The sequence below is a fragment of the Colossoma macropomum genome, unplaced genomic scaffold (genome assembly GCF_904425465.1).
Source record: "Colossoma macropomum unplaced genomic scaffold, Colossoma_macropomum, whole genome shotgun sequence".
Taxonomy (NCBI): domain Eukaryota; kingdom Metazoa; phylum Chordata; class Actinopteri; order Characiformes; family Serrasalmidae; genus Colossoma; species Colossoma macropomum.
Window position 1 is genome coordinate 109,542 of NW_023495942.1, and position 26,543 is coordinate 136,084.

Consider the following 26,543-nt stretch of genomic DNA (forward strand, 5'->3'; position numbering starts at 1 on the left):
CAATTACAATTTCTCACGTTTGAAAATTTCAAGCATATAATCAGAAGGCTCACAGTCATTCCAGGTCTAGATCAGAGGGCTAAAGATTGACCTACATTACCTACATTACCACTTTTCTGAGTAGAACTTTATCCATGCTATCAGTTGCCTCTGATCTGAAAATTAGCTTCCGATTGTGAGCATTTTTCTTAAGGGCCAAATCAAGGGGAAATCTTTGCTAGAAATTGTTTAGTGCATGGCTGGCCTTGTAATGCTTGTCCAAACTTTCAAGAGCTTGAATAGGGGAAATTATCAAACTATCAGATGAAAATAAAGAGTGATAAACATACCCAGCATCAGAGCTGTTTCCACAGAGAAGTGCATCTGTACTATCTGGGAGAAAGTAGTAGTTCTCTGCACAACAAAGAAAATCAGACAGCAAGTTTACTTTTTGTATATATTTTCCAGTGACTATGTGTAAAAAGTATTTCCAGTGGAAATTCACAACTGATTGTGTAATTTAGCTTGAGACTTGCCTTGATCTAAAGCTGACTCCTATCCAGGGTCAATAGATACCAAATATACGTATTACCACATTTCGTTATATTGCAAAATACATTGTAGACAAATCCTTTTATCTCAAGAATGGTAACTTTACAGGAAAAGTAAACACTTTCTTTACTTTAAATGGAGGTAATTTTGGAGCCTTTCTATTGAATCATTCATCATGAAATTTTAACAAATTGTAAAAAGTACCCGGCATTTTCAAATTCTGTTAAAAAAAAGCTTTGTTCCAACAGATATTAAAAACGCATTGGTAAAATACTGCCCTGCATTATTTTGACCAAAATAATTTACTTTTGTAGGATTACATCAATACCAAGATTCATCAAAACACCTACAGAAATAGTGAAAATCTGATTGGTCATGTACTAAAAACCCAATCTGCCTATTTTAGGCTTCTGAGATATCATGATAACAATTACAAATGATACATTGCACAGCCTTAACATTTGATCTGTGCACTTGACCTACAACTGATTTGCCTACTCGTTCATTAGTTACCTTGATTATTGAGGTATTCCTCCCAGTCAAAAGTGCTATTTGTATACGTTGTGTTGTCCGTTGTGTTGAAGCTTGTTTCAAGGCCTCGAAAAGGATCCTTGACACATTTGTGGCGCAGATTTCCCATGAACAGCTGCAGGCCAATGAGGGCAAAGACACTGAGACAGAAGACGGTCAGGATCATGACATCTCCCAGCTTCTTCACAGACTGGATAAGTGCACCGACAATGGTTTTCAGACCTGAAGGACAGGGGATTTCTCATGATACTACACTTGGTAGTTTGACTCATCCCAATACTGACATGAGTTTGAGAGCACAAACAATCAATATAAATGTTTTACACAGTTGGCAGTTTATTAGGTACTTTGTGCAGTCTTTGGCCATTTTATCAATTGTATATCTGCACTTCAATTTTTAAACCAACTCAGCATTTCATCAAAACAGTTAGTTTGTTTGGTTGTGTATCATCAAAAGGTGTTTGCTCTAGTTTAATACCCACCAGGAATCACAGTAATTGTTTTCAGGGCTCGGAGAACACGGAAGGTCCTCAAAGCTGACACGTTTCCCAGATCAACAAACTCTGTAATGTACCTGTGGACACCAAACAGCCAAAGTCAGTGGGAAAAAAAATTAAAAATACATTTATTTATTCAACGAATGATTATAGTTCAAGGTGTGGTTACTGGGTCAGGCAAAACTACTGTTTCTAAGTGTGATGGATACAGTTTTTCAGACAAGTTATTTGTCTGAAACATACACACAAGTTGTTGTGAAGGATGTGACCTGTGTTTAAAATGTATTTTAGCTTTTCTTCCTTTCTGTTTGTAAATCAGTGGGACACAAATGGCACCCCAATCATGGGATCACCTTTGTGTATACTTTTTTCAGTTGATGTTATGAAAAGGATACACTCCAAATCTTAAATATGAGACAACTCTGTATGTTTAAGAGTACACTCTAACCCTAATAACCCCTATAACCCTAAGCCTTGACTAAAAAGTTGTGATTCACCATTGGCTCTGTAGTTTTGTCCAAGACAAGGCTTAATCCATGTGTCTTTGAAACTGGCTCATTGAGTCTGTGTTTGATTGGGCTCAATTTGTCTTCCTGACCATGACCTCTGAAGACATATAGAATTTTATGTCAAGTACAGCACAAAGGAGTTCAACAGGTTTTTGCTATATTAACCACACAAGTCCAGTTTCCCAGACTCAGCTTAAGCCTAAACCAATATTTCAAGGGGTAATCCCCACTGCCACTGAAATTCAGTCCAAGACTAGATTTAACGCATGCTGCTATTAGTAAACTACATCCATATTACTCATTGCGGAACTTTAAAATATGTAGTGTAAGATCAGAAAAAGACTGAGCCTTATTTGTTCACTGCAGATATCTGGGCATTCATTAGAATTAAAGCTGGAAATTTATATGAAAGAGGCTTTATGTAATTTCCACAGTACACTGTTGATGGTGAATTAATGGAACAATGTGTGGGATTCCAATATAGGAGAAGTTTAATGCTGTGTGCCTTGTGCGTGTTCATTTATCTGGGGTTTCTATCCACAGGCCATCAAGCTTGTGAATAACTCTTTCACACACTGCCCCTTCCCATCACTCTGGTTGAACTCTGGTTAACACACACACACACACACACAGTATTTATTACACCCTACTGAACTGTACACACATACATATATTTATTATTCTGAAATTCCATTGTCATTTGCAATAATGCACGGTGCACTTTATGACCATTGCTCTCTGCTCTTTGCACATTACTGCACATGTAAGTGTGCACAGTCCCACATAAGTAATTTTAAATATATATATATATATATATATATATATATTGTGTGTGTGTGTGTGTGTGTGTGTATATATAGATTTATATGTGTGTATGTATGTATGTATGTTTGTATGGAGACTTGCGTACTACCAAAGAAATAATTTCATTGCACAGTGTAACCACCTGTTTTACTCTGCATATGACAATAAAACTAAATCTTGAATCTTTATGGCTATACCTTTGCCACTACAGTAGCTCCTCTGACAAGGAGGGCCAGAGTGTGAGGTTGAGATGTACAGCTAAAAATAGAGCTGGTAATTGACCCCTCTTTAGAAGTGGACAAACGTTTTTTATACTGTATCTCTAGACTCTATTATTAAATGCAAGCTAGGGGGAAACCTCATATAGGGGGTTATGGAGTGATTTTGAACACTGTGGCCAGTTTGGTTGATTTGAGTATCCAGCTTACAATGAATTAACCAAATTTTGAACACTTACTGACATGCCGATTTTTGCCAACAGAGGCGCTGTTGTTCCCGACTGTGGAATTATGTAATGAATATCAAATGGCTGATGTGTTCTGTGTGCTGAACTTTACCCATCCATCAAGTCTCACACTTACGCCATGCTGATCACCATGAAATCTAGCCAGTTCCATGGATCTCGAAGGAATGTGAAATCTCCAATACAGAACCCTCTGGACAAGACTTTAACTAGAGCCTCAAAAGTGTAGATACCTGTAAAAACGTACCTGTGACACAAGAGAGTGTACAGACTATAAGAGGATACGCAGTAGTGGTTAGTAATACAATAAAGGTCAGTCATGTGCTGTGCTGCCCTCTCTTCATTCTACTGGGCTATCTAACTCAGATAAACACTGTTACGTGATGTAATAGATCCTCTAGCCAAAGTTAATTTAGAGCCTTTGTCGGTGATCAGGCTTTTACAACAGAGATAAAATACACATACAGTGCTGAGCAAAAGTGAGAGACCACTCAATTTACAGTCAAAACTAGATATAAAATAAGCCACTTGCCTAAAGAAGGGAAAGCGGAAGGAAAATAAATTAACAGGAGTTTCCAAAACTGGAGAAACAGAAATTCAGCCAAATTCTAAGACTGAACTTGGTGTGGAGAAATACAGATTTCCTTGAAAAACCACAGATTTCTTTGAAAAACTGAAAATTAGTCTCCCAAAAAGAATGGAAGCTGTAATGAAACCAAAAGGTGGACACAAAAATAATAAGAAGACTGAAAATAATATTATATTTATTTGTTGAGGCTTATGTGTGATTTATTTTGACTGGAAATCAAATACATAAAAGGTAGTCTCTGATTTTTGCACAGGATTGTAAAAGCAAGTACAGTAAAAAGAATGAATCAAATGTACAACAATCCTGTATTTAGATTTATAAGCGTTCTACCATTTAAAAATTTGAAATCACTGTTTTCAATAAAGCATATTTTGTTGCAGATAATTAAATAAGTGACTGAATATGAATAATATAGAACAAATTAGTAGGAAGCTGTACATTTTTACAAAATGTTAGATGTGTCCAGAATGAAGAACAGAGCCGTAGATGATTCTAAAATGACTGAGAAAGAAAACTTTGAGAATAAGGTTATACTAAAAGTAACATCTAGAATGATTCATATTTGAAATGTGGTGATCAAACCTCCCGATAATTACAATATATTATTTATCATTTATTAACTTTTAATGTTCCCAAACAAATGACAATGTTAAATAAAACATTGTGAAATACCTTCTGGTGTCTAGCTTATACTAGTTCAATACACATTGTGTAAGTTATTATTGAATAACAGCAATTATTAATATTCCAAACTTTTAAAAAGTAGTGGTTTGTATCTGTATAAATAAATGTAAATCTCTGACTGTGTATGTAAGCACATGAATATAGGTTTATATGCACACACCTATAGGCATATATACCAAATTTCTGTTTAAGCCGGTGTTTTTTGTATTAAACCCTGTATTACAAATTCTGATCATGAAGCAGCAGTTTTGTCTTGCATATAGTTATTCTTCTCTTCATTTTTAATATGTTCCTGTGGTCCATTTTTGATTTCTTTGTGTTACTGTGTGAATTCATTTTGAGAGTAATGTGATTTTTGAAGTATGACAACGGTTATGTAAAATGTATTCATATTACTAATACAATGCTATTGTTGCTGTTGGTACTTACTCCATAATTTTGCTCCATTCTGGAGGGTTACTCATCGTCATAAACACACAGTTGGACAGGATTGTTACCATGATGAACATGCTGAACAATTTACTGAGCAGTTAAGGAGATGTTTGTATGATTTCTTAGTGGCCAAGAGTCACAGTAATGACTGCTGTGATGGATGTTCTGGATACTGTCAGACCATAGTGAGATATTTTATGGCAACTTTCACTGTTCAAATTAAGTTATTCCTGCTGCTGGCATCATTATGCAATATGTCTAGATGCAATGTCATGACCTACAGTGCATAATGTCCAGGACTTACACTTTATGTCCATACGTCTGTAGAAACTCATCCAATGTTTCTTCTGAAATCAAGGGTATTAATAGGGAATTTGTCCCTCTTTGCTGCAGTAACAGCCTCTTCTTTTCTGGGAAGCTTTGCACTAGATGTTGCAACATTGCATCACAGCCCAATGCTGGGGGGCTTGATGTGTGGCCTTGGACATGAGGACCTCATGTGTGGTTGCTCCAGAGCCTCCATTCTATTGGCAGTGCTTTTCTATGGAGAATATATAAGCTACATGTGCACCCTTGTACGCCTGTGTCAGCAGTGGGTGCACCTTAAAGTTGCCAAATTCACTGATTAGAAGAGGTCTCTGGAGATGTTTGGACATATAATGCATGTTTATGTAATTAGCAGAGCTTGTGTAAATAAAGGAACAAAAATGTATAGAACAAATAGAATAAATGTCTTTAGAAAAAAATATTGCATTAAATTCTGCAACTCTTCACATTTTATCGTCTGGCAAAATGGGATTTGGTTACAGCAATCCTTGGTTGATGTGGGGACCTAGCCAACAGGTTTAATTTAAAATGATTAAATTGGGTTTTCAGTAAATTAAGTGGGGCTTAGGGGTTTTAGTTTCTTATGCTATATGTTTGAAATGCAGCACAAAATATCTACTGATACCTTTATAGACATACTAGAGTTTTACTTGACATTTTAAAGTACATTATCGTGGTCATATCAAAACCTCACAATCCCATTTTTTTAAACTATTTGAAAACAGCTTCCCTTTATAATATATAACCATTTCATGATCAATAAACCAATAGAGGCTGGCCACAAGTACTTGGAAAAAAAATTGGGTACATTAACATACATTAAAATTAAGAAAATGTTTCCTTCTCCTATGAAGTTACCATTTCAGGCATGCAATGTTTGGTATGACACTGACAACATGCAAATTTCCTCCACATATTCAAAGGATATGAATGTATGAGTATTCTGATGGCTCCTCTGCGGATAGGACTAAATGGAGTTAGAATGTAACAGGCAGGCTCAGCGTTGAATCTATTGATTGTATTCCCTTTGCTGATCACGATGAAAGTCTGCAAAACAAATCAACTAAGGCTAAACAAAAGATACAATGATTAAACCACATACAGCAACATCTCTCGTAGTGCAATAAGCACATTGTATGTAGCTGCTTAACTTAAAGCTGATAGTTTGGCCTAAAGTCAAGTGTACACAATTTTCCCTTTAACCCAAATGCAGTCGATCAGCCAAGACATGCTTGCTTCTTTTGTTTTGCACTGGAGCTACAAGGCTAATGTAGCTAAATAGTAATGGAAGTTTATAGTTACCAGGTTAGCATTGTGCAAGCTAAATCTGCACACACTTGCCTTAAATTACATTGTTAATTAATCTCAAATAGCCTCTGTGGTTTCTGACACTGTAATACATGCTGATTTGTATAAAAATAGACAAAAAATGGACTGTTTTTCGCTGTGACATACCATTCATGCTGCATGCACAATAACGTTTTATCTGTCAGAAATGCATCTCCTGAAAATGGTGTCATCACTTTGCAGTTGGTGCCCAACTGTCATCACTCTGCAGTTGGTGGAACTCCAGCTATAAGCAGACTTCTCTATTGCAGAAATTGATGGCATTTTTTGCTGTTGTCATGTCCTGTGGTAAACATAAACGTTCCAAAGCTGATATGTTTTGCTATACATACATTTTTTTTCAGATCATTAAGATGTCGAAATGTGAATATTGCTATATGCAAGAGATTTGCAACACTGCTGCACGTTGAATTAACATCATAAGACTGGCAACCTCACAATACCCCAAGTAAATCAGCAAGCTTTGTTAAATGTGGTGGGTAAGTTGAGCAGTAATAACCTACAGTTTGAGTAGCTGATGTTGGTATATAACAGTGCTGAAATGTAATAGTAGACTATTTCATCCCTTCAATGTGCATGTGTAGTTAGCTTCCTTGGAGCATTTTTCATTTCAACTGCCAAATGACCACATAATTAGAGCATCCAGTGGCATTTGAGTAGGAAAATGCTTGTAGGACAAAATGTATTGAGTTTGGAACATTCTTTGGTTAGCACTGAGCATGACAGTGGTGATTTCTGAAAATGCCATTCATTTTTCTCACAGGCAAAACCAGCTTAAAGCCGGAATTCCATTTTCCATGTATGTGCATGATGTGGGCTACAGAATAAAACACAACTCCAGTCGTCTATAGAAGACCGACTATGGTGAGGCTTTAGTAAGTCATGTCAAAGACAAATTGGAGGAAGTACTAATCAACGCTGTCAACTCACATCCAGAGCTGTTCAGGGCTGATCAACTACATTTGTTCTAAGGGGAAAACTGGGTAAAGTTGATTTTGGGCTCAGTCATTGCTTTAGAATTTCAAAAGTCAAAAGGAAATGTTTCCTGGCTGATAATTATCAACTTTCCGTAACATGGTTTGTAAGAATGTGGTGTATGAAGAGGTCACAGGACTGACTTTCTTTGCTTTGTAATAGGGATCCAACTCCTCCAGAGGTATGTTGAGGAGCTCTGGTGGGGGGTCTCCATAGATGAATGGCAGAGCCTTGCCAGCCTCCAGGTCAATGGAGGGTTTTGGCAGGTCCTCCTCGGGGATCTCGATATTCAAGGCCTTCCTACGTTCCTGCTCGGCAGCTTCCTCTGCCATGCGCCGCTCGATTTCCACCAGTGACTCCGGCGTGAAGCGGCGGAACGCATCGGTGTCTGTGTGGGGGAGCAGTCTGGCCATCTTGGCATTCTGCTGGGCGAGGGATGCCACCACCTCGGGGTCTCTCAGCTGTGCCCTGCAGGGAGAGCAGAGGAGAAGAAGTGAGTAAAAGTGAGAAAACAGAAGAAGAGAAGAAGGGATGGGGAGATGAGAAGAAAGAAGGACAGGGAAAAAAGGGGAAAGAAGAGTGAAGGTGGTGAGCCAGTACATGGGATGTTACATGTTCAAGCTGACAAATCATTGGCCATCATGAATCCCACCCTTCCAGCAAACATGCAAAAGCTATGTCTTACTATTGAACTTACAGGGCACTATTTTAGTGCAGAAGTCAGCTGACCAGTTTCTTTCTACAAGTGTTATAAGCAGTTGCTTAGGGTCCCAGAGCCACCGGCCCCTTGATGTCATTTATGTCAATAATGTTAGCATACGATTACTTTTTGAAGACATTCATGATGATTTTCAAAAAAAATAAAGAAAATCAAAAAATGCACTCACCATTTAAATGCTCATTATAATGTACTTGCATGCATTTATTCATTTGTTTTAATTTTATTTACATAGACAATTTGATTGTTTAAGCTTCTATTTTCCCTGTGTATAGTTTGCTATTATTGATATATATTTACCATCATGCTTTTTTCCTGATCAAATTTAATTAAGTATTGATTGTTTTTCAGCCTTGCCTACAAAATATGACTGTGAAGTTGAAGGGGCCTCCAAATATCAGTACATTATGTTTACAATTTATTTATTTAGTCTGCCAGGTAAGGATAAAGTCACTGACAATCACTAAATACACAAGCATGTAAAATATCATGATATGTGGATGCTTTCATTGACATTTATAAACTTAGCTATTTGAGTTCACTAGATTGCTAACTTTGTAGCATGAGAGAACTTCAAGTTCATATTTTCACATTTTCAATATTCAGAAGAAAGATCTGCTTGATTCTATATACGACTCTACGTAAATGTGAGTATTTGAGCCAATATTAATACGAATTAAATTAATTAGGCTATCAAGCTAGTCAGTACCAAAGTCTGTCCACTCGGCGCCCATCTTGGCAATCCTTTTGAGCGGTAATATAACCAAGGACCAAAACTGTGCCCTATTCTCTGCATAGTGCACTATTATGGGGTTCCGGCATTTTGTAGTGGTGTCCGAAAACATAGTGCAAAAGATTCAGTGCACTCAAACAATCCCATAATCCACTGCAATAAGTAGTGTACAACCTATGTACCCTAGTGGATAGATGATACCCATCAAGCACTGCGTTGTTTGCAGATTCACATGCAACTTCTCTGAGTAGGATTACGGAGCCCAGTGTCTACACAGTCCTCTCTTTAGACCTGTTACAGATGTAAGTAAGCTCTTCTGATGTGTACAGTCAGACTCATTGGTTATAGTTGAGTGGTGGTGTATTTATAGTGTTTATGTGAAGGAATCTGCTGTCGCACAGTAATGAGCAGACGTATTAAGTAGTGTCTGAAATCATTTACTACCATCACCAATTCTGTTCCTATAAAATTGTCCTATATAGTGATCTAGATTCTCGGATGTAGTGATTAGGGGACCATTTCAGACACAGCATATGTCTTTGAATGGAGGGGGGCCTATAAATATGTAACTGAAAGCCATACTTACGTTTCAGAAAGAGATTTGAATTCATCTGTAAAATCTGAAGAGAACATAAATAGTTTGTGGCGTTTGGCTCAAATAATTCTAAAATAACGCACAAAACGCGTTACACCGTTTTTTCTGGCCACTGGGCATGCGCATATCGTCACAACAACTTTTCCCGGGCTTTTTTCCGCTTGGGGCTTTAGCAGCACGCTGATTGGCTCTTTTTATTGAAGGGCGGGACTTTCCTCATAAACAGACGCCATGTTGAGCGTTATGAATTTTCCCGTTCGTTTTACAATCAGTGACCGGATTATCATTGTTATTACGCCGAGGATAGCTTGTAAACCGAGGGGGCAGACCTCTCTTATATAAAATTTTGAGGTGAGGCTTGTCACCAACGTGTGGTTTTAATGAACAGCTCACGAGTGAATGTGAAGTGCTCATTTAATCTGTAATTTGAACAGGAGAGAGACACTGACTGACGAAGGTAGACAGGCAGGTGGAGATGATTATGAAGTCAGGCAGGCCCTCAGTGTCTGTGCTTAGGTGAGTGAGAAGAGGGTTTACAAATAACAAAAAGGTTACATAAGTGACGGTAATGCACAGCTTCTCTCCAGTCCGCATACTTTCTAATGACAGTGGGCAATAGGGCGAAAATCACATTGTTTGAAGGCTTTTTCATGGTACACAGTAGTTGTTAGGCTCGGCTGTTAACCTACGTCACTGAAGGCTGTCCTTGTTTGTGGCTTCCTTCACATATAAGAAATGCATCCCCCTAGACAGCAAGAGGATAGCAGGCCATTGATGGCCCGCTAATGGCAAAGCTGATGGCCCACTGGCTTTTTACTCAGTGTTTAAGAGGTGAACCCCACACTTTATCACACACTATTACAAACAGTTTGCATTGGAGTCTCTGTAGTGACTGAATAGTAAGCTTTAATATGTATTAAGCCTAGGATTTTAAGGGTTTATGCAGAGTTTTAGAAGAAATGCAGCTGTTTATCGCTCATTTTCCACTCACAGTCCAATTTACTTATTTTCCTTCATTTGTTTTTTTGCTATCCTTTTATTAGTTTAGTAAGTAATTTTAATAGCAATGTCATTAATAAAGCCAATTATACAGCTGTAACGAATGAATGAAATATGAGTTTTAATGTAACTGTTTGGAATGTGAGCATTGAAAATGAGACCTGCTATACTAGACTAGCAAGGCCTCGCTTACAGCCTTGACTTGACACTACCAATATAAAATGTATTAGGGCTAGATGATATATTGTGTTTACCATTATATTGTGACATTGACATACTGTGGTACTGCATTTCAGTTTTCATAAAGTGAAAATTATGTCCATGATATGTGCATAAAATTGCTATGTTCCTGTTGCCAAATGGTTTGTTTTTATTTATTTTTTTTACTTTACGCATGGTATCCAGGACCTGACAGTTAACTACAGTATTTGTCCTTTAGTGGCTACTTCAGATTGTTTTGTTTAACCCCTTAAAGTTCCAGGTTTATTACATACCAAGGCTTATTATTCAGCAACTACAGGGACTTCAGTGCAAACTAGCTGGGCTATTCTTTTGTAATACATTTTTTAATAAACCTTTTTTGTTATAATAAGAATTTTGTAATAAAACTGTAAAAACAAGTAAAAATTTGGGCCTGCTGGTGGGCCCTGGGCATTTAAGCGGTTTATAAACATATGCAATAATATGTTTAAGGTTTCCTTTGGTGTCATTTTAAGAGAAGAAAACAACAAAGAACAGTCCCACCAATTTAGGTTTTCGCAGGTTTGTAAGACATTTATTTAGCATAGAGTAGCAACATTCAGGAAGCATGGGCTCATTAACTTTATTCATGCTTACTTATTAACTTTATTAATGATAACTACAGTATCATTCGATACTGTGATACAATCAGAAAAGATCATGATATTGAATTTTTATCAATGTTGTTCAGCCCTCATTGGTGTCAATTCATTTTACTGATGCTTGTAAAGCATTAAAAAATGGACAAAATACACGAGCAATACAGTAGTGGCACATTTATAAAAGGCTTTAAAACACACTGAATTCCCTAGTTGTTGTTTACAAGCTCTGTATAATTCACAAATGTGTTCTTATGTTGTGACTACTAGGGGATTGGATAAGCTTCACAGAACACTGGCAAAAATCCTATTTAAAGAATACATTTAGATTGGAGTTTAGAGTCGCTACACTCTACACGTTGAGTTTAAAATGCTACACTACTGAGCTGGACTACAATGTTGTAGCTAATTGAAACAAGCCAGGTTGGACACTACATTACTACACTATATTACTACACTACAAAAACTACACAAAATCTGTCCTAACAGTAATACCAAAATTAATATAAAATATTTGGACAAGAGTTCACTACAGTGTCTCATTAAGTTGAGTGGAATTTGCTATGACAAATGCATTTGTGGGCAGAGCATGGATTGGTCAGTTGATCTGTCTGTCTTTTTATGATACACAAAGGTGTTCAAAGTTCTGAAGGAACTGACGATACTCACAGTATAAAAAAAATACTGGGATGTAATTTATCACGATAATGGTAAAAATACTGTGATATAGCTCACGCCTGCTTGTCAGTTTATCGTTCTTTAGTGAAACACACGTCAAATTCGCATGTCAGTTTTTATAGTGTTTAAAGAAATTTGAGAAGGTCTAAAAGCCTGCAATTCTAACTCTATTGAAAGAGGTTTGGGTATTTTTTTTGAATTGCAACACATTTCCAGTATTTTATGTCTTGCATTTGCATCATACATAAAATATTTTATTATAACTGGAAGACATAATCATTGAAAAATGTAATAATCATAGAAAAATTATATGCAATATAATTATAAAAATAATTATATTGCATTATTTAGTCTGTGTTTTAATACATTGATCTATATTAATTTTTATGACAATGTGAGAAATGTTAAATGTAAATGTTAATTTAGGTGTAAAGACTGAAGAACAGACAGATAAAAAGATAGATACAGTCGTTTGCAAAAGCTTAAGCATCCCTGGTCAATTTACATGTTTTGTTGATTTTCTTAATAAAAATAAGTCACCACATCATTAACTGGGAGCAAACTTAAATAATCATTTTTTTCTGCAAATATTAATGCACAGTTTCTATGTATTTCTTGAGTTCAGCATATTGGGAAAAACTAAAACATAAAATTTGCAATAACTTTCACACAGACCACATTTTATGGTAATTTTTTGCCCAATATGTTAAATTTAGCAAATAAACAGTAATTGTGCATTAAAATGTGCAGAGGTGTGTTTTCTGTAGAGGATGTGTTTAACTTATTTTCACATAGAAAATCAACAAAACATTTAATTTGACTCATAGATAGATAGAAAGACAGACCAACATATGTTTTAAAAAGTATATGTTTCACTGTCTCTGTAGTCCGACATCTGAAAACATTCAAACCAAGTCACTACAGTTCATTTAGATAAACCCCCTCTGAAATATAAGGTGTTGAGTTTTCTCCAGCATCTTGGAGAAACTGAATTGAATCGCTCTCAGTTCTTGTGTAAATTAGCTCAAGCTCAAGAGGTGCCAGCACTGACTCAACATTATTCTAAAATAAAAGAAAATAACCTAAAACACATTTCCTATGTTTCTATTGCTTCTATTGTTGACTATTTTCAACAGTAGTATCCCAAAAAAATTATCTACCAGAAAATACTGATGTTACCGTGGTTCCATTACATTTTTTGTATTTATGTAGTATTTCTTTAATATTCAGTTTATTTGTAGAATGATTAGTGGTATATAATTTGCTCATCAATCAATCAGTTCCAAGCAGAATAAACTTACAGTTGATGTGGCCATAGTTTCAGATCTTTGGATTTCTTCAAGCGTGCTGCACGATTCCTGCGCCACACCTCCAGTAGGGTGATCTTTCCTCTGGGCATACCTGCTGTCTGCCCAATGTGCTGCCTGTTTACACTCAAATACGCTGGACTAACGAGAAAAGTACAATAACTTCCTGCTCGGTGAATCACAGTTTTAGTCTGCCAGTTCTTTTGGACTTAGATCAGACACCCACCCCCTCAAGAAGTCCCAAAACTGTTCCAAAACAAAGGCTCTATTGGTTCTCTGAATTGTTTTTGGAAACAGCTCTAGTGCACAGCAGGAGACAGTTGGTATTAGATATGCCCACTGATTCTATGAATGGAATTGAATAGTAACAGTGGAATTGTATACTGCTTGGTATTTTTATATAATATTTTTCATCTAGGTATAATAATCAGTTTTTTTTATAATGATCTTGTAGAGTATTTTTCAAGCATATTATGTTGGCTTGGTTCTTTATACTAGCTGCACTTTTTTGAGGGTGGGCTATTTTACTGTTTGCCACTTTTGGTATGTCCTCATTTGTGCTGTTGATATTTTGTATTAAATGATGTGCATGTAGCATGTGGTAGCCTAGCTAAAGTTTAACTTAAACTTTAAAGCAGCCTAATGCAGCCTAAAGGTATAGGCCTATTCCTCTGTTAAAAAAAAAAATTCTAAAATAGTATAAAATTTAAGGCTTGCTACCCTTTTTTATGGTCGAATGCATGTAAGTAAACCGTATTTTTTAATGCTGCTGTTGTCAGTTTAGAGAAATGAAATGTAAATTCACAACAAACAATGGCTTTTACTGCTATTATTAAGATAAAATACTGTATGTCAGTTGACTAGTTGAACTACTGAAACTGAATTACAGCAAAAGGCAAGAAATTAAATGACTAATTTTACAGATTTTTACCATTATTGAGAAAACATACTTTTCCTGTTAATTAACAGGTTTTATCTAGCACCTTGGATACTGGACTTGTTACCTGTTTTTCCTGCAGATTTTTTTTTTTTATCTGAATGTTACAAATATACAAATATACAAAGTTTTGAAGGTATTATTGAACTGCTTTTTAGCCATTTACTGCAGAAATTTTGAAATATACAAGGAAAAAGCTAATGCTTTTTCTTATTGAAAATGGCGTAATTAATAAAAAATAGATTAAAAACAAAATAATAAACATTAAGGGTATGATTGGGGGTTTGGGTAATTATTAGTATTTTTTTACATGGCAGTGACATTCGACAATGGATTCTGCAGTGCACACAGTACACTCACATAGGACATATTACCAGATCGTCCAGGCATGAAAGACAGGCATTTGCATAAGAGCCTTATATGCATAAATGTTTTAAGAGTACAAGTATGAAAATAATACTAATGATAAAAAATCAGCACATGGTATGTGGCAACATCTATATTTTATCGGTTACATAAAACCACAGCATCTTATAACATCCTATAGATTGCGTTTTATTTTTGAAGATTTTACTGAACTATATGCACACACTTTAAAAGCCTGTCAGAAGCCATTCCTCATCCAATGATGTGAGTATGCAGCAGGAAGATATATGATCAGAACAACAGTTACTGTTTTACACATTGAAAAATGAACTTCCATATTGTTTTAAGCCAGAAAGTAAACGAAAATACTTGTTGCCATATGGCAACAGCATGTAGTAAAGGGTTACGGCTTTTTACAGGCTGGGGAGCTATGGCAACTGTGCTAATAAAGCTGGCAGGCTGTGGTAAGTGCCTCACTGCCATACTGACAAAGTTGTCATCCAAATCCTGTTATAGTGGGCCGAAGAAGTATGAAGTTACAGAGAGTCTTTTAATGTTAGGTGTAACCGTCCCTTTTAAATCGTTGTGTCTGGCTCGTGAAAATCTTCTTCTTTGGGCAAAGTAAAAAAACCCAAATAAACATTCTGCATTGAACTTTACCTTTTACAAATCATAACATTCACATTATCATTAGAATAGACCGCAAAAACATAGGCGATGATGGCATGCAGTATTCTGTTCCCTACGGTTGTATTGTGTGAATTGTTTTTCCAGTCCGCTCTTGTTTGCTCCTGGGAAATTAATTTGACTGTATCAATAGGGTCCTTTCTTCTTTTGTGTTGCTTAAGTGGGATTCTGGGAAGACCTTTGGGTACTCTCTACGCTCCCAAACTTTCTTTTATCAAGGTTATGGCTCACTCTGAATGCACATGAGAAGACCAGCTAATCCAAAAACTGGAGGGGGTACAGCTTCCCAGAAGTCACTCCTTGTGACATGCCGGTTTCTGCCAGCAACAAACTTAGAGTGGCGCAAACTTCTTTAGGGTTCATTGATGATGTAAAACTTGCCTGTGCAGCTAAACGCAGCATGGGATTTTTTTAAATTGCCTGTTATATTTTTATACATTTATTCCTCACAAAGTGTGGTGTAATGACCATAAGAAAAGAATATTGTAATATAATGTAAGGGCCTATCATGGAACACATTTTTCACTCTTTTGAAATGAGTTTGCTGTACTATATAAACATGCTTACAGTTTTAAAAGGTACTATTTATTTCTCAGTCCATGTTGGAAATGAAACTACAAAGACAGCCCGTTTCTTATGTTTTCTTTTGTGACATCACTAAAGCCAAAGCATTTACACAGTCAAATGCAAAAGTTTGAAGACTCCCCGCCCCCAGGCAAATTACACGTTTTGTTGATTTTCTAAGTGAAAATGAGTTAATACGTCCTCTACAGGGAAAAAAAATAAATATGGCATTTTTTTCTATTTATTTGCCAAGTTAACATTGTAATATATATATATATTACAGGCCATGTTTTATTTTTATTTTTATTTTTTGTCCAATATGTTAAATTTAGCAAATATACAATAATTGTGCAATAAAATGTGCAAACGTTTGTTCTGTGTAGAGGATGTTTTTACGTATTTTCACATAGAAAATCAACAAAGAAGTCATTTAACCAGAGACGGCCAGACTTTTACATACAGCTGAATATGTCTGCCTGTTCATGTTGAAGTTATAAGGAGTGTTTCAAACTGGACTGGTGTTTGAATGAGGCACACTATGGGGCAGTTAATCAGAACAGAGCTCATTTACATAAATCTGTCTTAAAGACACATTAACAGAATAATAACAAACAGCCTGTTTCATTTGAGGTAAGAAAGATGTATATGTATATGTGTAAATGTATGTGTGTGTGTGTGTGTGTGTGTGTGTATATATATATATATATGTATATATATATATATGTATGTATATATATATATATATATATATATATATATATATATATGTATGTGTATATATATATATATATGTGTGTATGTGTGTGTGTGTATATATATGTATATATATATATATATATATATAAATATATATATACACACACACACATATGTATGTATATGTATGTATGGATCTGGTGTTGTCAGCTGCAGTGCCTCATAATCTCACACCCAGTCACATTACAAAAAATCATTTGAAGGGCAGCTGTGACTCCAGCCAGCTATAGTATTATGCTGAACACTACAACAAATATCAAACTGATCTTTTAACTGCTGGGTAGAAGCCAACACATGGCCAGGGTTCTGCTATAAAGAAGTCTCAACTTAAAACATGTCCAAAATGTACCACATGTACATTTTAATCCTTAAAGTTACACTGTGTCAGATTTGGGGATTTAGAGACCACTCTAGTGGAAATGACCTAAACATCGAGCCAGTGTAGAGTCTAATCATACGTCCTGATCTTACCGTCAAGATTTTCTCAATGTCATTGGGTGAATCATACCTAAGAGAGCGGTCAGTCAACAACTCTGGGAGGAACCTACCTGAATGTACCTGACTTTTTAAATTATTATTTCAGGCTTTTCAGGGTGACTCACTGCGATGCACCAACACTGTATTTTTGCATGTTTTTTCTACAGTTCTACATATGCAGACAAGCTGTTGGAATCTACCCAGCTATTGACTTTTTTTTTGACTGCTGGTAAAACATTTCTTTGTTTGAGTATGAGAAGGATAGTCAGTAAAAGGCCTCTGGCTCCCAGCATTTGATATTGCAAAACAGAAGCTTTTGAAGAACAATCAGACTTCTAGGGAGTACTACATACTTACTGAGATTATTCTTAGATAATCTTTATCTTTTGGCTATTTTTCTGTCCTCGTTGAACTGTCAACTTTCTCCCTTCTCTTCTTGCTCATATCTTTTTTTTTCCATGGGCAGCACGTGTGTGGTTGTTGATTTGCTGCTAGGGATACTGCACATACTCTGAAAGCGTGATGCATTGAGTTTACTTGATTCAAATGCATACATCTTTTCCACATGAATAAAACGTATTATATATTCTAAGACAGTTATTGCCAGAACAACAGTACTGTGCAAAAGTCAGAGACCACCTTTCATTTGATTACTTTCCATTCAAAACATCCAAGTACATAGGATCTGGTGTTGTCAGCTGCAGTGCCTCATAATCTCACACCCAGTTACATTACAAAAAATCATTTGAAGGGCAGCTGTGACTCCAGCCAGCTATAGTATTATGCTGAACACTACAACAAATATCAAACTGATCTTTTAACTGCTGGGTAGAAGCCAACACATGGCCAGGGTTCTGCTATAAAGAAGTCTCAACTTAAAACATGTCCAAAATGTACCACATGTACATTTTAATCCTTAAAGTTACACTGTGTCAGAGTTGGGGATTTAGAGACCACTCTAGTGGAAATGACCTAAACATCGAGCCAGTGTAGAGTCTAATCATACGTCCTGATCTTACCGTCAAGATTTTCTCAATGTCATTGGGTGAATCATACCTAAGAGAGCGGTCAATCAACAACTCTGGTGGGAATCTCTAGGCACCGATTTTATTCAATTACGATTCAGAGGGCTGCGATGCGATTATAAAACGGATTTTTTAAAGCAAAGTATCTATAATGATCCATAATGAATTTACTTCCAATATCTTTTATTTATAAATCAAATGTAACCGATATGGCAAGTCAGCTGGAAGACTCTCATTCATTGCTCTTGTTTGGAGTACATGAGACGCAGGCTGCCACTCATCTGCGATAAAATGCGTTGTTACGGTGAAATAAGATCCTGTGGCAATGGCAGTTCTACCCGTTTTCTTCAGTGATTTCATAACTTCAGTTTTGGATCTCGTTGTAGAGACTGGGGGGGTCGCTGTGTCAGTAAAATGTCTTCGAGACGAGACGTTGAATCTCAGCTCCAAAGTGTGCAACATAGCACGAAAGCCCTGGTTCTCAAAGACTGAGTACGGATGCAAATCATTGGCAGTAAAAGTTGCAATAGAGTTTGTAATTCGCTTCGTCCTTTTCGATTTGGGTGGAAGCTTTGACATTGCTTGATTGATGGTCCTCTGGTTGGAAGCAACTAAAACCGGGTGGAAAATGGGTGGAAACATGTTGTATGTTCCACAGAAGCCAAAGTGCTTCCATACGCTAGCTCAGGGGTCGGCAACCTGCGGCTCTTTTACTGGCCTGGTGTGGCTCCACATCAGAGTTAGAATTCTAGGTAAAAATAAAATAATCCTCCTTTACAGTAAAATGGAGCTCTGCTGATCGTTCAAACAGAGTTTCAACAATAAATGATCTTAAATGTTTGAATTAATGTAGCCTATAACTGTGAGTTCACCTAGTTAGTAGCTAACGAAAAGGCAAAGAGAAAGATTTAAGACAAACATCCATAATTTGGAGATGAATAGTCTTATTTGCATTCATAATCACTCCAGCTGGTTTCCTGATACGTTTAATCTGCAACGAGAAACTGTCAAACACTAAAAAACACATGAAACTGAAATCAGTTACTTGTTCACCAGCTTCTCGTTCGAATTGTCCTGTTTCACCTTAATTGGTACAGCAGTTACATTCTGGTGCCTCAGGCACTATTTAAGGTGAAACGGGAAAATTTGAACGAGAAGCTGGCGAATGAGAAGCGACTTCAGCCTCGTAAAAAGTCAAACGTTGAAAGAAATTTTACAAGAAACTGTTCTACTTTTGTGGAAAAGTTTCCAGTTGGTGATGAAAGAAAAGCAGCTACAGCTGAGCTAAAGCTTAAAGCAGAGCAAAGTAAGTCTGCGTTTTTGTTTGTACTATATTTTTACCCTACACTAGGACATTAGCATGTGCTGAGACACATGTACAGCCAAGATGGTAAAATGGACCCAAAATGTTGTGGCTCCCAAGGTGGTTTGATTGTTGTCGAAAGGACAAAATGACTCTTATTAACGTTTGGGTTGTGACCACTGCACTAACTTTTAATGTAGTGTGCCGCCACAGACTGTTCGGGCGCTGCACTTCTGCATTTTGCAAAGTTCCACCTTTTGCATTCTGTCAACATCACTTTATCAGTTAAAATTTAAAAATTTGATTTTTGACATTTGTGAATCGATTCAGAATCGTCCACGTCCGCATCACAATGCATCTAAGAATCGATTTTTCCCGCACCCCTACAAGTATAAGTGATTCATTTTTAAGTGTCAGGAAAAGAAGCAGAAAACATAAGTTTAAGAAGAAATTACCAGAAGCCTGAACAACTATATATGACATCACATTTTACAGTATTTTAGTGTGTCCAACCTTTGCCTTTATTACAGCTTCCATTTTTTTCAGACTTTCAATCGGCAGGGATGTCTTTCCATACCTCCAAAGTTAACTTTGCTTTTCACGGTCCAAGTAATCCCCACACACAGTCAAATACATTTAACGACCTACAAATGAATCATGTTACAGAAGTAGTGTTAGGATTTTGCAAAGTAGTCAAGATAAACTGAAAAACAAAATTGTGATGGTGTAAAATATTTTATTTATATAAAAATTATGTGGATGTTTCAATCAAGTGAATTTGATGCATCTTTCTTTTTCTGTATATTACCGTACATTAACTCTCACATCATTGAGCCTTAAGTAACCCTGGTGGAGTGCCTGAGTTGGTCGAAGCACTGTGTTTGCAGTTGCCAAAGTTCACTGGGGGCACAAGTGTACAAACTGAAAAAACAGTACACTTGGAACCTTAAGGGGGAACAGTGTTAGGCACACGATTCACAGTGATCCAAACGCTCAACCAAAAGTTTGGAATTAGTTGTTATATTAATAATAAAATAATTTTATTTAAAAAAAATGATATACTGTGTAGATTGAAATATGATATGCTAGACACCAGCAACTTTTTATTTATAACGTTCTACTCAATATTTCAGGTTTTTCTGGGGAAATGAAAAATAATTTATTTATAATAATACTTGCATTTTGTTATATTTTTCTTGATTTAAAGTCATTTACTTCAAGAGATGATCACCATAGTATAACGCATTCTAGATATTGATTTTATTATTTTTTAATTAATGCTGTTATGGAGTCAGAATGGCCATTACGTTCAAGTTATGCATTAGGGGAAAAAAACAGTAAATTCATGTTTAACAGTAAAATACACAGAAGCCTCAACATATTATATTATCAGGTATTTCAGTGTTTGTGTTCATTCTTTGCCTTTTATCCAACTTCCATTCTTTTCAGGAGACTTGCTTTTAGTTTTTCAAAGAAATCTGCAGGGCTGTTTTTCCACACCTCCAAAGTTCAGTCTTAAGAGGTTGCATTTTGTACTTCTCATGATCCACGTAATCCCAAACACATTTGGTGATGTAAAGGTCTGGACTGTGGGTTGATCCATCCATTATTCTGAGAACAGAAGCAGCTTCTTTGTTTGGAGCAAGAATGGAGCTTGATTTAGTTGATTTAGTTTTGGTGGTCTGCCTGGTCTTGTACAGTTGTTAGGAGTCAGGTTTTCTCTAAATCTTTTTAAATAGTTTCTGAACTTCTGCTTGAGCACTTTTTGTGTTTTCCTTTGTCTTTTTCCTTTCTAATACAAGTGGTTAATAACTAACTCATATCTAATCTCAGAATTATCTCCTGACAAATGAAAATCTTGTACTTGATGGCCTTAAAAGTCAGAGTGGTCTATGTCTCCTCCACAGTACTGTATTTGCAACAAAATTGGTTTCATATTATTGAAAATGGTGATTCCAATGCACTGCTATAATAGATTTTATTAATGTGAAAATGATATGGCTACACATTTGAGTGAATTGGATTGTATCACCCAGCTTTAAGAATGATCATTTTCAGTCATTCAGTGTTTATTATGCTCTTTTCTTGCAGTTTCTTTCATTTCATCTGTGTTTCTCTCTTTTAACCAATTTACACAAAGTATGTCTTTGTACTAGCAGTTTTTTGTAAGTTTGTTTACTGAACAGCCATTTCTTACTGTAACGTCTTGATAGTTTCACATTTATTAAAAAAACAACTGTTAGTGCTACTGAATGAAGAGCTGTTTTGGAGCTGAAAGAGTCCGTTCTTATTGGTGATCAGAGCCGATTGATCTGACTGCAAAGAGCCAGAATGCCCATCACTAGTGTGTGAATGTGCAGTCTGCTTTCCACAGCATTGTAATTTCAAACAGCCATGACACTGATCTTTACAGCGCCCTGCGAACTATCAAAATGCATTTTCCATTAGTTTTAACTTTTCAAATTAAACACTGAGAGAGATTTAGCTGTTGGTTGTTTTGCTCAGCGTCCATTTTGCTAGCATCTTGAAGTCCCAGTGTGTGAAATCAACATATTTGACTTTCATTTGATTGGGCTGTGTTGGCAAATAGTGATGGACAGTGTACAGCAATTATGCCAAGCCCGGTTTTGGCTGCTGCTGTGATGCCCCTGTGTACTACGCAGCAAAACAAAGTTTTTAATTTAGATTTACATTCAAAATCAGCAGTTCTTAACTAAACCATGAGACGACAGTTATGCAGGTTAGGTATTTAGCAGGTTAGTTAGGCTTCATGTGATATGCATGGTGAGCCAATTAGCTAATTTTCTTGTCATGTCATGCAAATATAGTAGCATTCAACTGGGCGCCTATGATTTAAAACAAATCCACACGTTTGTATTCGCACATAGTCAAGTGGTAGCCTATTCAGGTCGAAATCTGTTGTCACACTGTTGCTCCTAAATCAAAATTCTGGTGACAGATAGAACTGTAGAACCCTGTTCAGCTGTAGTGCTATTGTCTGTCTCTCTAGTGGCTGTTAATATGATGCAATGCACAAGGAGGCTAGGAGAGTGTATTCAGAGTTTATTAAAGTGGATTTAGTGATTCGTGCAGGATTTAGAGCATCCGTCACGGAAGGACCAGGACTGGTAGGCCAGTGACGGCCAAGTCAGAAGCAGCTGCTGTAGGCCATCACGCTGCGGCTCGCGTCGGGTTACGCTGCTGCCGATGACTCGGCTCATTCCAGCCTCGCACTTGCTCCCTCACATTGTGCCGATACTCACGCCCCACCTCCAACATTCAACATTCCAACTCCGCCCACTACGATACCCTGACCTGTTGCACATTGATCAGACTATGTACGTAATGGAAATAAGTACAGAATAATATTTATTGATGATAAGTAGTTGTCTGTGCTCTACTAGTCAGCAAGACAACAAAGGTAGATTTCTTGTCCTGCGACGGTCATGTGACCAGGAGGGACACAGAAATGTGCAAAACAGAAATATTACTTTATTGTAACTTTAACCCCCTAAACTTCACTGACCAGCCAAAAAGTACAGACTTTAATTCTTCTTTTAGCTTAGTAACAAGACTTTGCATTGTTTTCCATGTAGTAACTGAATGTGGTCCTTTCATTGTGTACTTGAAGATGCTGTTTTTAATTCACGGTACACAGAGTTTTTTTATTAGTGCTCTTAATAATACAGATTTTACCACTAACATTTCATGTATAGATGTTTAAGCTGGTTCCCAACATGTGCACACGTGGCAGTTAAAACAAAAACAATAAATATGCAGATATAAAAAAAAGTAAATCTTTGACAACACTTGAAACATTGCAGGACTTTTGAAAGCGCCCATAGAAGCAGCAGGAGCAATAGTGTTAAATATTCTTTAGTGACTCCCATTTGTACAGAAGGCCATGTCGGCCATGGATTCACACGTTTTATTTACTCAGTTTTCCCATGATGAGGTAATTTTTATTTATTTCCTCAAAATTTGAAGTTATTGAAATCATTTTCACTACATAACAATATAATATTGTTTGGATAGGATAATATTCTTGAGAAACAAGGTTTCTTTTTCTTGAGATAGCGACAATTCATTTGAGATCTTGCAAAAACAAAGAGATAATTAATTGATTGTGCAAGAGATGTACTCCATGATTAATATGCCAAAAGCCTACAGCTAGAAGTGCCCTGAACACTAATGATAGCTGTTAAATCTCATGAGTCACCCTCTTAGACACTGAAAACATTATCGGTTATGTCGTGATAATGACTTAAAAACCTCAAGATCTTTAGAAAAAAACAAGTAACCACAATTTAAGCCACACTTGCCCAAAAACAGAGGGTGCTGTTTTGTGTATTCTTTTGAAAAAACATGCTAAACATAAAACTACAAGATAATAAAGAAAACATTTTTTAACAGGCAAAATATTTTGGTCGTTGATGAAATCTGCATTTCAGGAATAAACTGAGCTGACAAACAATAAACAGTTTATATAAAATCAGTTTAAATCTAAAATAATAAATTTATTTTAGTATGTAGGCTACAGAATATGCCTCAAAAGCCAGCATCTTCAACTACAGTTGGTCATTCAGTTAATTCCATTATTTTTTTAGTTAGTCTGGCACCCATGTCGGATGCCGTTAGTGAGCTATCAGTGGCATATCAAACTAGTAGTGCACAAGTTCTTGAGCCTTGTATTCTCTCGTAATTTTTGACATGAGCATTGTCTGATATACCTTGCAGAAACGGAAATAGTGCCATGTGGCTTTTTTCCCCACTGTTTATTTGCTGCTGGTTGAATATGTCTGTGCGGACTGGTGCAGGAGAGTGAAGAGAAAAATTTTAGTTTATCTTCTTCTTTTTAGGCTCTAATTTTCTGCATTTTTTGGTTTTGGTGGTTGAAATTTGAGTGCATACCTAAAATTAACTTACCACAGGAAAACAGAGAAAATTAAACGTGAATCAATAGCTTTTTTGGGCTAACATACATTTGTAGCACATTTACTATGGTTTTCTTTTTCAGCGATGTTTAAATGCACTGATGAAAAAATTGAAAAAGTAAATCACATAGGGCCTAGTATTTCATCTACACCAGGCGTGTCGAACTGAACCTTCTGGGCCAAAGTGCTGCAGAGATTAACATTTACCCTCATCTACTGCTCTGAATTCAGTTCATGAAGTCATTGCTAATCAGCTGAAGAGCTGAATCAGGTGTGTTTAATAAGGCAGTGTGATCAAATCTGCAGTGGTTTGGCCCACGAGGGCTGGGTCCTGACACACGTGATCTACACTGTTTACTATGCCATTCATTATAGCGCAATTAGGATCAAGCTAACTGACCTCCAAGGGCTTATCATTCAGTTAGCCATGTTAAAATCAAGTCAGAAATCAAAAAGTGCTTACTGTGATCTGCTCTACAAGACCTGACACCGTAAAAATCATGGCGTGAAATCACTGTACACCCAGGGCGTTTTAATATTAGGAGACTCTGAGTAAGTGAGATAGAGTTACATGTTGAGTCCATCCGCCACCCCCCAGAACATGTCCCTGTTAGCTGATCTTTCATCCTCTCTGCCAGAGATGGATGACGACCGATATTTTCCCACAACTATTGGGCTTCAGTGCGCCATTCTGGTCCCTCTTGGAGCACACACTCCTTAACGCCATCTGTCTCACAGTCTTTCTCTCTCTGTCTCTCCCACTTTTTCTCTCTTTTTCTCTTCTCCGCCTGCTGTCACACATTGTCTTTTTGTCATGTACTTGAGTGCAGCTATTTAGCTCTTCACTAAATGCTAACCTTCCTAATCTCCAGGTCATCTCTATGGATCTGTTAAATCCACTGACGAAGCCAAAGAGACTGTGGCACATGCTGGATAGTCAAGCATCCTTGATAATTAAAATTAAGCCTAATTGCATCAAGACGTTTTAGCAGAAACAGTAGATCATGTTTGGTGTAGGCCCAAGCAGGCCATCAGAGAGCAGCCAAGTCAGCATATCGGAGACGCACTCTCTCTTTCTGCTTAGTCGTATACCACGAGTCGTATAGAAACTCCTCTACTTAGGAAGCCTGGGCCCCAAAGTGTGACCTGAGAGCCAGTCGCTTCCTGACACACACGTAATCCAAAACAGGCCATTAAAACCTGCAAAAATCCGATACATCCAACCTGACAATAAACAGAGATGATCAAGCTGCCAGATGGCAACATGCTCACCACGTGTTTTCACCCTGTGGAACGAGGCACCAGTCATTCGGGGGGGGCAATGTATCAGTGGTGTTAGTTAGAGAAACCCCATTGTGATGACAATGTCACCAGCCAGAGAAGGTGTGAGGTCAGGAGGTCAGTATTTGCCAGCGGTGAGCCATTTAGCATGGTCTCTCAGTTACCATGTATAAATGTTCATGCAGAGGAAGAGGGGCAATTGATGGAGCAATCAATCAAGCACATATATGGGGAAACAAATGAGCTGTGAAACTGCAGTCTTTAAAAGGTGAGGAGTTGATAATCCTGATGAACAGTCATGTATTATGCTACTGAAAGGTTTAGTGCAGGGGTTTAATCGTGGATTTTCAAAGACGGAGACAATTGGAGAAAGTAAAGGACAAACGTCTTTGCTCTAGATCGGTTATCCTCACTGCTTTTTTCCTCATAGGAGCCACACATTCAGGAGACTTTTAACACATCGCTGTTAATTTGCTTATCACAGTATAGAGTGTACCCCATAATGTAGTGATGTAGTGTGTATTGATGGGCACTTCGAGTAACTTTGTGGTTGAATAGTCAAACATTTGATGAGAAATCAATTACGCTATTTAAAAATTACCCGTCTTAAGTTTATACCAGAAACATTCAGCTGGTATGACGAAACATTCCCGCA

The 26,543-nt window shown here is 36.9% G+C and overlaps 1 protein-coding gene across 5 annotated transcripts in view; it reads right to left on the reverse strand.

The window, feature by feature from the left end:
- Positions 1-26,543, reverse strand: part of scn4ab (sodium channel, voltage-gated, type IV, alpha, b) — a 66,005-nt gene that overhangs the window by 22,640 nt on the left and 16,822 nt on the right. For 3 of the 5 annotated variants that reach the window (XM_036564112.1, XM_036564114.1, XM_036564111.1), the window contains exons 1-8: positions 13,553-13,740; positions 7,833-8,157; positions 6,296-6,414; positions 5,038-5,127; positions 3,454-3,582; positions 1,545-1,636; positions 1,045-1,284; positions 330-393 (exon numbers count right to left, since the gene is read on the reverse strand). In XM_036564112.1, the coding sequence (XP_036420005.1) occupies positions 330-393; positions 1,045-1,284; positions 1,545-1,636; positions 3,454-3,582; positions 5,038-5,127; positions 6,296-6,414; positions 7,833-8,157; positions 13,553-13,650 (1,157 nt within the window). In that variant the 5' untranslated portion in view covers positions 13,651-13,740. Of the gene's footprint in view, positions 1-329; positions 394-1,044; positions 1,285-1,544; positions 1,637-3,453; positions 3,583-5,037; positions 5,128-6,295; positions 6,415-7,832; positions 8,158-13,552; positions 13,741-26,543 lie in introns of those variants that run through there. The other 2 variants (XM_036564116.1, XM_036564115.1) reach the window with 2 other exon arrangements.